Below are 15,302 nucleotides of genomic sequence, written 5' to 3' on the forward strand. Positions count from 1 at the left end.
TTCCCTCTTCCATGGCCTTTATGCAGTTTTATGTGCCACTCCTCGGCATGGCATCCTCCAGATTCACAGGATCTCCTCCTGCAATGTAAAAATGATTTATCGAATCCAGGTACTCTGTGAGTTTGAATACATGGGCTACCCCAGTTGACTGATTATACTCTAGAGCCGTAGGATCTATTAGCAGTATTTGTGTCTCCACTGCATGTACTACTGACTGGGAGTCCAGGATGTAGTCTGGGTCTTGATCAGTTCAGCACTGTCAATCCCAGCAGTGCTGACTTCCGCTATTTCTTCTGCCTTGTCTTGTTCAGCATACTGTTCACTTGGCCAGAACATGCAGTAATTTTCATATACAATTGGTGTCCTTGTATTGCCTGTCCTGTACTCATTCTCCAGAAAAACCACACTTCTGCCTTTCACAATTTTCTTGAAGTTCTGTAGTACGATTAGGTCTTAGCTGTTAGTCATTTCGTCTTAATCTACAAAAACAAGTTCCTTAGCCTTGACATTCCACTTTATTCTATTTTTATCTGGTGTATGGAGAAGGGCTCAACAACCAAGGTACTTCTTCTTTCCATAACTTATTTTGTGCATCACTATTAAGCCCTCTATGAGGAACAAGAGCCAGCCGCTGTGGCAGAGTGGTTCTGGAAACGCGCTGCTGCTACGGTCGCAGGTTCGAATTCTGCCTCGGTCATAGATGTGTGTCATGTCCTTAGGTTAGTTAGGTTTAAGTAGTTCTAAGTCTAGGGGACTGATGACCTCAGATGTTAAGTTTCATAGTGCTTAGAGCCATTTGAACCATTTTTGAGGAACAAGATCGTTTATGTAAACACATTGTTTATGACACCTGTATTTCATCCCTCCGCTCAATATTGCATAGGTAGACCAGATTCAAATAACAGGCACCATGCCATCCCACAATGTAATCCGTTAGTTCTTTACACAATATCATTCTACTGGACTATAGGAACATTTATCGCACACTCAAACCCGTTCTTTCTGAAAAATGAATGAAACATGATGTCCACAAATCTGCAGCCAGTGTCTGATCTATCAGCTTTGATTTTTCCACTAACCCTATTTGTGCATAATTTTTAAACTCACAGCTAAATCATATGATTGGGTTTTACTCTTCAGAAAATATCAATGTCCTGTAATAATCATCCGAAAGTGCAGTCATGTACTTAGCCATGCCATTTGACATTTGCTCCATCGCCTCACGTAAATCCACAAGCACCAAGCCAAGCAGGTCAGTTGCACATTGTCCTCCAGCCTTAGGAAATGGAAATTGACACTTTTTATCAAGCACACGATTTACTCTTGTCAGCATGTTCAGAATCATAACATTCCAACTTTATGCCTCCACTCTGTAAAGTCCAGTGTCAACTCAAACATGACAAGGCTGCAGTGTCACAAGCCTTCCTTGTTAATAATTTTTCCAATAGGTAGAGCTTGCTCATCTGACACGAGTTCAATAGTTTTCAGTTTGTAAATGTCATTTAACTCCACTCCAGAATAAAATAAATCATCCCTTTTGAACATCGTACATCTATCTTTGCCATAAACATAATTTATGCCTTTCTTAACCAATACAGAATCTGACAACAGCTTAGTGTCTAAGTCTGGGACAAGAATAACTCTTTGGGTGAAAGATATAGCTGAGGATTTGGCAATAACATTTCCTTTCCCTTCGTTTACTAATTCAGCGTTATCAGCACACTTTACCATTATTTTGTGAGCAATTTTCTGGTGCAAAATCTTGGAAGACATCCCTTTCTTGAAAATATGTGTCATGGTTAAAATCCAAAACACCGGGTGCACAAAACAATGACTTATCTGCTCCATCGGAATCAGTATTTGAAGCTTCTTGCTTCTGGGGACAGGTGGACTAGAAGTGACCATACTGCTAGAAATTGAGACATTTTATTTTCATCTTTTACTTGTTTCTTTGTAGAAACCCTGTAGTGATTTGTTACAATGTTTTGTGAATAAAGAACGATCATTGCCATCTTCGTCGAACTTGAGGTGGTATTCCACATTTCCATTTAGCTACTTTCCAATACAGCTATGTAGTTCTGAACATTTCCCTCAAATTTGTGTAATGTATTGCCCTATATCCCAGAGCTCTAGTTTTGTTTTTCCAGCAAGCTAGTTTTCCAGGGTATCTAAGGCTTCGTTTGCCTTTGTTGTTGTTTAACATGTGCATACAGAGATTTATCCACATGCAAAAGAATAAGTGTCCACACGTCTGTGTTCTCCTCTGCATTTGTAGCAGCACTTGAACACATGGCAGTCCCATAATGTTTCATATATTAGAATTAGTTTCATTCAAAGCTTCCATGTATTTTAATCTTCCTCACCTGTTAGTGTGTCTACCACTGGAGTAATGGTTTTTATTAAATTTTACATTTGAAGACTTTTTTTTAATCACAAAAAAAGTGTTCAAATGCCAGTGAGTTTGACCTAATACAGTGTTGATTTGTTTGTATTTCTACAAGAAGACATACTCATGAACTGTTTAGAATGTGCTGGTTTTATGAACTAAATAACGATTACCATTAAAAAAACATGCTAACAATAGCCCCTACATGATGAACAGACTGGAGAATCCTGGCTTTCTGGATATGAGGCATACAATCAAGTGATTTACATTCACTGAAATTAAATTTATGTAATGGGGGATGAAATCACAGAAGGTGCTATGGCTTGAAATGATATCTGTAAAATCCCTTCAGAAATGCTGAGTCTGGAAATTAATATATATCTAGTGGCACAACAATCCACAGTCCACAAATTCTGTTTGCACAGTAGTGTTCTAGCCCAACTCTCATGGGGGAGCCTCTGGTAGTAGTATTAGGAAATCATGAGAGGAAACATCTGTGACAGTGAACGTTTGAGGGAGGCCTGAATGCATACTATATAAGTATGCTCTTTGTGAGGAGTGTGTTCAGTGGGTTTTGTCTATAAGACAGTTTGCACTTTTGTGTTTGAAGTCTTGTGTTTCACATGTTGTAAAGACTCTGCTAGTGAATAGGAATACTGATCAACTAAGAATGACCTTAGAGAGTTACTAAAAAGTGAGAGTGATGAATTAATTTTTATCTTATGTGGAGAACAGTTGTAAATCTGTTTTGCACTATTTGTGACGAGACTTCTGTAAGTCAATGTCCTTATTGATTGGGTGTGGTAGTGTATTTTCCTTTCTGCCTTACAACTTGTTGATGGATATTGTTGTTTTTATTTATGTATACAAATGACAACAACATGGCTAGCATATGGACAAGAGAGGGGAATGTGTGTGTAACAGGGCTACCATAGAAATTTTATATATGACAGTTTCGTAAATAGTGTAATTTGCAAGCCAGCTGCAGCAGACAACTGCCACTAGAGTGTGGAATGGTCGCATATGCCACATTGAGGCACATGTACCATATGCACAAGTCACATTGTTTCTGAGCATTCAGCAGCACATTGAACTCCGTGTGCTCAACTTTGATGTTCGAAAAGCACAGTCCACGTACCGACAGCTTACTCCTGTCACCAAGCGAGATGGTGAAGCAGTAAGATACTGGACTCTCAATTGAGGTGTTTGGGGTTCAAATCCCCATCTAGTCACCCAAATTCAAATCATCTTTGCTGTCAGTAAATCTCTTCAGGCACATACCAGGGTGCTTCTTTTTTAAAGATCACCCCAGATTACATCTCAACTCTGAACTTGTACTCTGTAATGATTTTGTTGGCAATAGGGAGGTAATTCCTGAGCTTCCATGTAACCTTGCCAGGGGTAAAAAGGAAGAAAGAAACTTTCTTGTTTATTTGGTACCAACAATGGTTAAGTACTGCTTTATTTAAGGGGTGTATTGGGAGTTCCCATACCGTAAAGTTGGCTATTTTTTCTAGTACCATCTGAGATGTTGCCTAGTGAGCCTAACATTGGATGGCAACAATACAGTGTTTAGAACCAGTATAGACCTGTGGGTTATGTGATGATTTGCATCTTGTCTGTAAAAGCGTGTCAGTAAAGACAGATGAATGGATTGGATGAGCTCATCGGGTGGATACTGTTACAGTTAAAAGAAGGATGAGGGAAAAATACATTTCAGTAATATTGGTTTTTTGATCATTAGGGCATTTTCATTCACTGTGAATGAGAGGAACAGAGCTTAAAGCAGTGAACCTCTACTGTAAAGCATACTGGCAAAATTCTCTTCTGACAGTTGTGATTTTTGTATATTGTGCTTTCCCTAAATAAATCAACTAAATAACCAGCAGTATGTGGCTCTTTTCAGAAGTCTGCATCCCATGTTGTGTCCCATACGTGATTCATCCATGCTTGTTCTCCACCTCTAATGATGTAGGGGGATGTTGAATGGCATATGTCTTTACTTAATTTTCTTTCTTGTGATTAATATGAGGGGAGGTTTTGGGTGGTGGGAACAATCATGGGTGACTAATTTTGAGTGATCTGCTATTAGTCTTTGTTTGGTGACTACGTGCAGGGCCTATAGCATTTTCCATGAATGGTATGTGTCCTACATTAAATTAGAACTACTGTTATCAATTTTGGGAATTTTTGTGGGTGTACATTACGTTGTTATTTTTCAACGTGATTTTCTCAAAACGCAACACAGTTCCACCTTTAAAATTAGCAGAGGAAAAAACTAAAAATAAACAAGTGAACATTGAATGCTGTGTAGGCAGAAAAATTGTGGGAGCTAGAACTGAGAGAGTAACCAGGTGCACCAGAGAAGGGTCTAACAAACATTGTGAGATGTTAGTCTGTTCTTTGAAGTTAGATGCCATATGTTGTGTGGATGGTATCAGCAATGTTTTTGGTTGTATGTTTGTCATAGATGTCTTTATAGTGCGGACACTTTAACGTGGTAGTTTTACGTGGGGAGGGGGCACTTGAGACATTGCTAGAGGTTGGACCTGAACTACATTGCTTATGGCACTGCCAACCTCAGCAAGCAATTACGTTCTAGCCGTTACCAAATGCTTTGTGTACTCTACTTTCCTTTTTGTTGTGTGTGTTTTTTATTTTCTTATATTGGAGTGGGTGAAGAGCCTAATCCTATTCCATCACAGCATTCAAGTACCACTCCCAATACACCAGAAGAGATCAGTTGTGTCCATCACCTTGAATCAGTCTGTGAGAGGGAGGCAAAAATTGTTCCCCTGCACCGCTGCTGTTCCCTTGGCCATCTAAGTTCTCGTTGTTTACATGCACGGTCATTGCCACATTAAAGTGTCCACACTGTAGTGTATTTTGTTTAAAATATGTTACTTAGTTCCTGTGGGTGGTGATACGGTTCATGTTGTTTACTAGTACACCTCTGCCACCATTATTTATTGGTCCATTTCAGTAATACGTAGATATTTTCACTGGAAAGAAGCTCTGTTCCTTCAGAAATGGCTTAAAGTTATGTTTAAAGGTATTTTCTTATGTTGTTGCTGTTTTAAATCACTAGGTAGGCTGTTGAATAAGTGAACTGTTATCCGTGAAACACTTCTTATGTGGTATAACGCTGCTCTAGACTGAGACATGGATATTACCAATGTTTCTTGCATTGTGGCTATGGACATTTTAAAGTATAGTAATTTGGGAACAGGATACACTCCTCTATGATAAGGCTTGGCAGGGTCATTATTTTCAGCTGGAAGATCAATAATGAAAATAGTGACACATTTGGTCTTGGCGGGGGGGGGGGGGGGGGGGGGGATTCAACAATGGCATTGTGTTGTACACTAGACCTCTGTAACTGTAGTGAGGTACTGAAGAATTGATACTGCGATTGTGCTTTGACTAGTGAAGTCACAGTCTTTTAATTTTATTAGTGAAAATTGTGATGACAAACTAATTTGTTGTGTAACTCAGTCTTGTTAGTGATGTCATTGATTGATCATTTCTAGTGGCTCCTATCTCAGCCAGTTTATTGTCATGGGTCGTATTAACACATATCACATTTAACGATCTTTGGAGCAGCTGTTTCTCTGAATATAGGAGAAAAATACAATATGTATAGTCGACTCATTTGTTTACCATTATCAGTATTTACTCTATTGTCTTGAAGATGTTCACATTAAACTAAAAAAGTTTTTTTGATGAAGGAAATAAACTCCTGTGGATGCTTCTTGCTAGAAGATTGTTTCATCAGTTCTTATCGATAATTATGTTTCATGTTCCATGGATCATTTTGAATGATACATTGTGATGATGCGTAACGAGTCATTTTACATTCTGATAGCAAATTAATTTGTAAATGTGGCTACATGCTGAACATTTATAATATTTCTTTCTTTCTTTCTTTGGTGTTGTGTACCCTACATCACAATTGATGCAAACTGAACCCTTATAGGATCTCTATGTTGTCTGTGTGCCTGACTGTTAAAGACGCTTTTCCTCAGGTTGGATTGACTTCTCAGCTTGAAATTTTGTCAGATACTAAAGTGTATAGTCCTGTAGTAGTGTAATAAATGTAAGCTTGGAAGTCAGTGCAGTCAACAGATACAGCCATGTATGTCAGATATTTTCATACTCTCAAACTCAGACTTCAAAACCTATAGGGTACTTCCCGTTGACTTCAAATCACGGAGTGGTCAAGAAGCAAGTTTAAATAGTACATGTAAAGGAAAAAATCCAAAAACTGTTAATTTGTAATTGTATCACATAAAAAAGTAGTTTTTTGTTATCCAACTTCAAACATAAAATTAAAATATTCTTGAAAATCTTGGAATTTGTAAGACTGATAACTTGCCAGTATCAGTGTCAAAAACAGGCAAAAAGATCACTGTGATAGATAAAGTGTGTGTGTGTGTGTGTGTGTGTGTGTGTGTGTGTGTGTGTGTGAGAGAGAGAGAGAGAGAGAGAGAATGACGGGGTGGAGATCTCTTCTGAACAGCATATTGAAAGACATCCCAGATACGCTCAGTAATGTTCGTATCTGGGGAGTTTGGTGGCCAGCGGGAGTGTTTAGACTCAGAAGTGTGTTTCTGGAGCCACTCTGCAGCAATTCTGGATGTATAGGCTATCACATTGTCCTGCTGGATTTGCCCAAGGCTGTCGGAATGCACAGTGGACGTGAATGGATGCAGGTGATGAGACAGGATGCTTACGTACATGTCACTCTCCAGCTGAACATGCCCGACACCATTACAGAGCCTCCACCAGTTTGAACAGTCCCCTACTGACATGCAGGGTCCATGGATTCATGAGGTTGTCTCCGTTGCTTTGATGCAATTTGAAAGGAGACTTGTCCCACCAGGCAACATGTTTCCACCCAACAACAGTCCAGTGTCGGTCCAGTTTGAACAGTCCCCTGCTGACATGCAGGGTCCATGGATTCATGAGGTTGTCTCCGTTGCTTGATGCAATTTGAAAGGAGACTTGTCCCACCAGGCAACATGTTTCCACCCAACAACAGTCCAGTGTCGGTGATGGTGGGCCAAGGCTAGGTGTGAAGCTTTGTGTCACGGAGTCATCAAGGGTATACGAAGGGGCCATTGGCTCCGAAAGCTGGTATACTTGTGAAATGGTCGTAAGCGAAAATCCCCACTTCATCACTACTTCGGAGACACTGTTTCCCACCGCTCGTGCGCTGACTACAGCACCACATTTGAACTCGCTCACATCTTGATAACCTGCCATTGTAGGAGCAGTAACCAATCTAACAACTGCGTCAGACACTTGTTGCTGACCGCAGTGCCATATTTTGCCTTTTACGTATCTTCTTAATTGAATACACATGCCTATACCAGTTTCTTTGGCACTTCAGTGTGTGATTCTGTTGTATGGAACCCACAGAGTGACAGTCCTACTTGCACTAACCAAGTCTTTTTTAAAATATACAGATGTGAGTTAGTAATTCCTATCAAACATCTTTTACATTTTACAATAATATACTTTCTTCTACGGAATAGGAAGAGTTTTTTTCAAATTTTACTTTACTGTATGTCAGAAATTTCATATCACTGGGTAAGTGATCAGAAATTTTAGTTGCAGCATTGTGAAATCCTTTTTGTGTTAAAAGACAACCTTAATGTGGAGTAATGAATGACTTTTTTCCTTCTAGTATTGTAGTTATGTACGTCATTGTTCCTCCTGAATGGCAGTGGATTTTTTACAAGAAGCTTCATGAGGAAATACATACAGTGTGAGGTAGTAGTCAGAATGCCCAACTGCTTAATCAGTTGTCTTACGGGATGATTGTGGATGAGCATCTCACATTATTCTCACAGCAAGGTTTTGAGCTATGATGACTTTCTTTCTGAAGATAAGTTTTTCCATAACATTATTCCATATGACATTATGGAATGAAAATGTGGCAACTTAATGCTGTGTCTCTTCCCAAGATTTGCAGTCATTTTGAGAGCAAATGTGGCAAAACTAAGTTGTTTTATGAAAAATTTGCTTTTTCCAGTTTAAATTCTCAGCATTATGGACACCTAAGAATTTTGAAAGTTTCCACCCTATTATTTCCTTCCCACATGTTACATTGTCATTATTATAGTACTTGTAGATATGCAGAACTGATATGTTGTATCTTTTTAAAATTGGGAGTGAGACCATTCACAGGAAACCAGGAAGTGATACTTAACAACTTTGTTGTCTTGTAGTATGGGCCCAGAGCTTCTGTAAATTTTTGAAGAATTTCATCTTGCTTTCAGCTGTTAGAATTTCATTTTGAAATTGCAGTTTTGGCATTAACCCATTTTCAGGCATCTGCATGACATGGTACAATGTAATGGGAGTAATTTACAGTAAGATTAGCAGTAGATACAACCAGTTTTGTAGTTTCTTGACATTCATATACTTTACTTACAAGATTAATGATATGAATATAATAGAGGGAAACATTCCACGTGGGAAAAATCTAAAAACAAAGATGTTGTGACTTACCAAACGAAAGTGCTGGCAGGTCAATACACACACAAACAAACACAAACATACACACGAAATTCTAGCTTTCGCAACCAACGGTTGCTTCGTCAGGAAAGAGGGAAGGATGAAAGGATGTGGGTTTTAAGGGAGAGGGTAAGGAGTCATTCCAATCCCGGGAGCGTTACCCTCTCCCTTAAAACCCACATCCTTTCATCCTTCCCTCTCCTTCCCTCTTTCCTGACGAAGCAACTGTTGGTTGCGAAAGCTAGAATTTCGTGTGTATGTTTGTGTTTGTGTGTGTATCGACCTGCCAGCACTTTCGTTTGGTAAGTCACAACATCTTTGTTTTTAGATATATTTACTTACAAGATTTATAGATATAGTCAGGGATGACAATGTAATATGTGCAACTGCACATCAAAGAACAACTAATCAGCAGTACTAGTCAATATTCCATTTCATGTGCTGCGATTTTGGAGTGCACTGTATATATTACAGAACTAAAAGTGTCCACACACAGTATATTTTAGAGTGAATGTGTAAAACAATTGAGCAAATTTTTGCTTATGGTACCTTCAAAGAACAATCACAGTACACACTCGGTGAACAAACAGATGCCAGAAATAAAGATTTTCTTGACTGTTTTAGACATTTTTTGTAATGTATGGTAAGTGCAAACTTGTAGTTGTGTTATGTATACAATTCAATCAAAATTGCAAATAGAACATTGTCTAGTATCACTGACTAGTTGTTCTTTGATGTGTAGTTGTGCATATTACATTGTTACCTCTGTGTATACGTAAAAAATCTTTTGTACTAAGTACAACTTTCTGAATTCTTTTTGTTAGAGATGACATTACCCATTGGTAGGCTATGGCATCAATCTCATAAAACTTCAATTTACCTAGGAGAATACTGTGGTTCACACAGTCAAACACCTTAGGTAGGCACAAAAAGTACAAACCGGTGCCAATTTATTATTTAACACTTTTAAAAGTTGGTGAACATGTAAATGGCATTTCAACATGATTTATTAATTTTAATCATGTCAGGATTGTCTCATGAAGCTATTTTCTTTCCCTTGCTTTCCTGTCTTGTGCATATTGCTTTTGAGTATTACATGTAGCTGTACAAAGTCAGTATCCCCTATCCCCTACTGATTTAGGTGGCACAGTGGTTAACATACTGGACTCGCATTCAGGAGGCTGATGGTTCAAACTCGCATCCAGCCATCCTGATTTAGGTTTTCTGTGATTTCCCTGAATTGCTTTTGGCAAATGCCAGTATGGTTCTTTTGAAAGGGCATGGCTGACTTCCTTCACCGTCCTTCTGTAATATGATGGGATCGATGACCTGGTTGTTTGGCCCCCACCTCCAAATCAACCAACCAACCTATTCCCTAGAATTTTACACTACACTGGTTACTATCAGTTTGGGAGAACACTATATTGAATTGCGTTTTTGGCCTAATAGGAAACAAGTAAAATTTACTGCAAGAGTTTTGCTAGTAAGGTATATTTTAATTTTTTTTTATATATTTGTGTGTAGAAACTGACTAAATGATTTTTGTACTCTTTGCAGGTAACTATGTTTTAAACTATTTGTTTACTCGTCCGAAGCTACCTAACTTTGTAATTCAAGCACTAGTTACATTGTTTGCACGTATAAGCAAACTTGGTTGGTTTGATAATGACAAAGAAGAATTTGTGTTTAGAAATGTTGTCACTGATGTCACACAGTTTCTGCAGGTATGTCTTAGCTGTTTATTTTAAACATTCTGCTTACTTGGATTATAATAAGGTACCGTATATTATCAACTTTTATTTTGGTCTTTTACACATTACTAGATAACTTAAACTATGTAGAGTAGATTATTGTAAAGTTCCTAACAGACTTTTGTGGGTGTAGATGTATTTTGTGTATGTAATGTTAAGTACTTAATTTTATGACATGTTGATTTGGTCATTATAAACAGAGCTGGCTTAGTAATGTCAATCCTTTCCAACACAGAAGAGTAATGGAAAGACTGTAAGTAGCAGATAAAAATAGGGAGGTGGAGATAGAATGGTCCCTCTAGAAACTGCTTTAAAAAGTAAAAGAATTGAGAAATAACTGTGAAGGAAGGAAGAGTAATGGAAAATGCAGCTTGCCCGGCTAGCTGTGCGGTCTAACACACTGCTTGCCGAGTGGGAAGGTGTTCTGGTCCCCGGCACGAATTTGCCTGGCAGATTAGTGCCAAGTTCCGGTGTGCTGGTGGATGGTTTTTAAGGCTGTTTTCGATCTGCCTCGGTGAAAGCAGGCTGGTTTCCCTTATTCTGCCTCAGTTACACTATGTCGACAATTGCTGCGCAAACACTGTCTCCACGTACACTATCATTGCCCTACCACGCAAATATTTGGGGTTACACTCGTCTGCTCGTCCGGTATGACACGTTCCTTTGGGGGGGGGGGGGGGTCCATTGGGAGCCGAACCTCACAATAACCCTTGGTTTGGTGTGGGGCAGGTGGACTGCTGTGGCCTGTTGTGGGGTTGTGAACCACTGAGGGCTCTGGCGGGACAAAGCCTCTCCATCGTTTCTAGATCCTCGGTTCAATACACACACAATGGAAAACACACAAGTAACAGCTTGGCAACATCATCTGTTCATCACTGATACCACCGTGGTATGGTCATTGAAAGGATCGGCATGATTTGTCGGGATCAGGCTTTATTATACCACCACTGTCTTCATTATCTTTTGTTATCAAAAAGGCATCTAATAGGGTTTAAGTGCAAGATGGATATAAAAAAAATTTGTCTTTGTATGATTTAGGCATGATGCATAAAAATTCCTAGCAGGATGTAACATTACTTTATACATCACTGGTACTCGTAATGCATTTATCACATTCTGTGTAAAATTACTGTAAGATTTGTGTTGACCCCTTTGTGAAGAATTAAATGATACTTTCAGGCCAGGTTGTATCACTGATAATGTTTACTATTCCATTGATGTAATTAGTTTCCATATACGTGCTAAGAACACAGTAGTTGTACGTTGGCTGTATTGGTATTCTTAAGAAATCTAATCACCATTTCAAATTTCCAACATCAATTTATTACAGCTGTGTGGAAACTACACTGGAATCTTCACTTCAGGTGACTTGGTCATTTTTGTAGTGCTAGAAGAGTGGGGTTGATAAAAATAATGTGGCCATGTTGTTCCTAAGGTTTATTCTCTGGCTTGACTAGTGTGCTATTATCATCTCTTTAATTTCTCCTTGCCCTATAACATCTGTAGAAGTTTATTGGAACAGCAGCATATCCGTGAACATTGGGGTATTTTTGATCTGCAGTCTCATACAACCTTACATACTTATTGACACTTGCATAATTAACATCTTTCAGTTTCAAATCTTCTACAGGTACCTAAAGCTTCTGTATCAAGAGAAGGAGAATTTTGATTACGCTACTGGATGTCCAACAGATAGAAGCAAGTGGCCATCCACTTTTGGGGCTTTCCATTATTAACTTAGGCAAAAATCTGAGTTTATGCCTCAATATTAGTCATCTTTATGCTGACAGTACATCAGTGCTTAATTTTTGTTTCCAACTAAAGCTGTTGTACATAATGTAGAGTGTTTGTATTGGTTTAGGTGCTTGTACTACAGTTCTAAAATGTGCTGTGTGGATGTCTTTAAATGAAACGAAAATCCATGAAACCATTTTAGGTGAACATGGTGCACAGTCTGGCAGTGTTGTATATCTGGGAGAAAATGATGCCCCGACTGACTTGACTTGAAATGAGCATGAAGATGAAATAACATGTCTCTGTGGCATCCCTTATTACTGGACTTGTCATCAAAGCCTTTGTAGTGTATATTGGCAAAGACGGTTCAGAGCTCTACTCTGTTACATCATCTCTCAGGGAATTATGATTGTTTCTGTGTGAGCAGTGATAGAAACTTTAACTGACACCATTTAGAAGTACATTCAAAATACCCAGGATGTTTTCAATGCCAAAGGTGGCACTAAGCAGTATTAAATGACTGTCTGTTTTATTTTGTCCACCACATGTAGGTTAGTAACATTTCATTTTGCAGAGAACGCTTTTTAGTGACTCATCTTCTGTCACAGTGATAAAGGCCATGCCTTTCAGTGGATCAGTTCCTTTATAGCACTCTTACTTGACTGACTTACTTGACTTATTTCCTGTTGGATCATAGGACAGCAGTAAAGACCTTCCATCTGGTTCTGTTGGCAACCAAACATGTCATTTATGTCCATGTTTCACCAGCTTTCAAAGCTTCTTCTTCTACCGTTCTTTTCCATGTCTTTTTCGGGTGGCCGCGTCTACGTGTTCCTTGTGGGTTCCAATCCAGTGCTGCCTTTTCAACAGCTCCTTGTTGTTTGCGTATAGTGTGAGCAATCCCCCTCCATTTTATTTCCTTCATTTGTTCGCGGATTGCTCGCTGGTTTGTCATCTCCCGCAATTTGTCATTTGATATATCATCTGGCCACCACACATTTATAAATTGCCGAATACACCGGTTTACGGAGACTTGCAGCTGGTTTAAAATCATGTTTGTTACCTTCCATGTTTCGCAACTATACAGGACGACTCACTTTACGTTACTACTGAACAAACACTGCTAGGTTTGTCTTGAGATGTTCTTATTACACGAGGCAGAGTACAGTTGTACAAAGGCTCCATTTGCCTTCCTTTTTCGACTCTTGACATCCTCCTTGGCCCCTCCATCTTTACAGACGGTACTTCCTAGATATACAAAGGAGTCTACTTGTTCCAGTTCCTGTCAATACGCTGTTAGCTTTGCTTGTTTTTCAGATCACATTCTCACATCCTTAGTTTTCTGAACATTTATTTTAAGTCCTGCAATTTCTGCTTCCTCTTTCAGTCTTTCCAACTTTTCTTCCATGTCACGCAGTCTTTGCGAGAGCAGACAGTTATCGTCAGCAAAGTCAAGGTCTTCAAGCATGTCTTGCATTACCCACTGAATACCTCTTCTCCTACCATCAACAACTCTTTTCATTATGCTGTCCAGTACCAAGAAGAACAAGGTAGGTGACAGAGTACATCCCTGCCTCACCCCAGCATTTGTTTGGATAGATTCAGTAAGTTTCCCATTGTGTAGCACCCTACATTCATATTCATCATACATGGCTTTAATAATATTTATTATCTTTGATGGTATTCCATATTCTTCCAAGGTATGCCACATAACTCACCTATTAAGAGAGCCAAATGCCTTTTCAAAATCAATAAATGTAAGATAGTGTGTTCTGCAGTCTGCTCAAGTATTATACGCAGTGTGTTGATGAGATTGACCCAACTTGTGTGTTCTCTAAACCCAGCTTGCTCTTTTCTCTGTCGTGCCTCGACTGAGCCCTTGATACAATTTAGCATCAATCTACAGAGTACTTGACTTGGTACAGATAGGAGGGTGATGCCTAGCCAGTTATTACAGTTGGTAGTATCCCCTTTCGTTCACAACTTAATAACCAGCCCTTCTTTCCAATCCTTTGGTATTTTCACTTCTGACCATATCTTTGGTATTTTCCCTTCTGACCATATCTTCTCAAACAATGGATGCAGTAGATTTACGGTGGTATCAGTGTCTGCTTTTAGCACCTCAGGTGCAGTATTATCCATTCCTGGAGCCTTCCTGTTCTTTATCTTTTTGAGAGCTATTTTAATTTCAGTCTTATTTGGTGTGTTTACATTGATTCTGTCAGTGGCATCTGGAAAATTCCATTGCCTCTACCTATCTTCAGGTTGCTCTCTGTTTAAGACTTCAGAAAAATGTTCTCTCCATCTTCTAAGTTGGTCTTCTTCTGTCGTCCACAGTTGACCGTCATTGCGTTTCACAGGTCTGTTCTTATTGAAACCTTTTTTGGACAACATTCTAGTGATGAGGTACAGTTCTTTTGCATTACCCCTTGCTGTGGCTGTCTCAGAGCTTGCTCATCCATCCACTTTCTCTTATCTTTACTCTCAGTACTCTTTATGTGAGAGTCAGTAGCTGCATACTCAGCTTGCATTCGAGTTTTCTGCCGTGTTGTTTTACTCATATTTAATTTTGCCTTAATCTCCTTCCTACAGCTAATAAAATTCCATGTACGCTCAGACATCCAATCTTTCTTCAAATGGTTTTTAAAGCCAAGGACCTGTTTGTTTATTGCAATAGATGTCCTTAATCTGAGTCCATGTATCAACAAAACTATTTTCATCATTTTCCTGTGCTTCTTGGAGAGCGTCATAGCAGTTCCTTAGCTCAGTACAGAAAGCTTCTTGTTTTGCTGTTGTTCTAAGTTTTTCCACATCATATTTTTTGTTCTGTTGTTCGAACTTTCCATTTTTAGCCATGATTTTAGTCTAAAATTTGCAACAATAAGGTGGTGATCACTGCCAACATCAGC

General features: G+C 39.0%; 1 protein-coding gene across 4 annotated transcripts in view; it reads left to right on the forward strand.

Annotated features, from left to right (window-relative positions):
• Positions 1-15,302, forward strand: part of LOC126193895 (exportin-7) — a 237,115-nt gene that overhangs the window by 9,612 nt on the left and 212,201 nt on the right. For all 4 annotated transcript variants that reach the window (XM_049932723.1, XM_049932725.1, XM_049932724.1 and 1 more), the window contains exon 3: positions 10,466-10,632. In XM_049932723.1, coding sequence (XP_049788680.1) covers positions 10,466-10,632 — 167 coding nt within the window. The remainder of the gene's footprint in view (positions 1-10,465; positions 10,633-15,302) is intronic.

This window comes from Schistocerca nitens, chromosome 1, assembly GCF_023898315.1.
Source record: "Schistocerca nitens isolate TAMUIC-IGC-003100 chromosome 1, iqSchNite1.1, whole genome shotgun sequence".
In the NCBI taxonomy this organism is placed as follows: Eukaryota; Metazoa; Arthropoda; class Insecta; order Orthoptera; family Acrididae; genus Schistocerca; species Schistocerca nitens.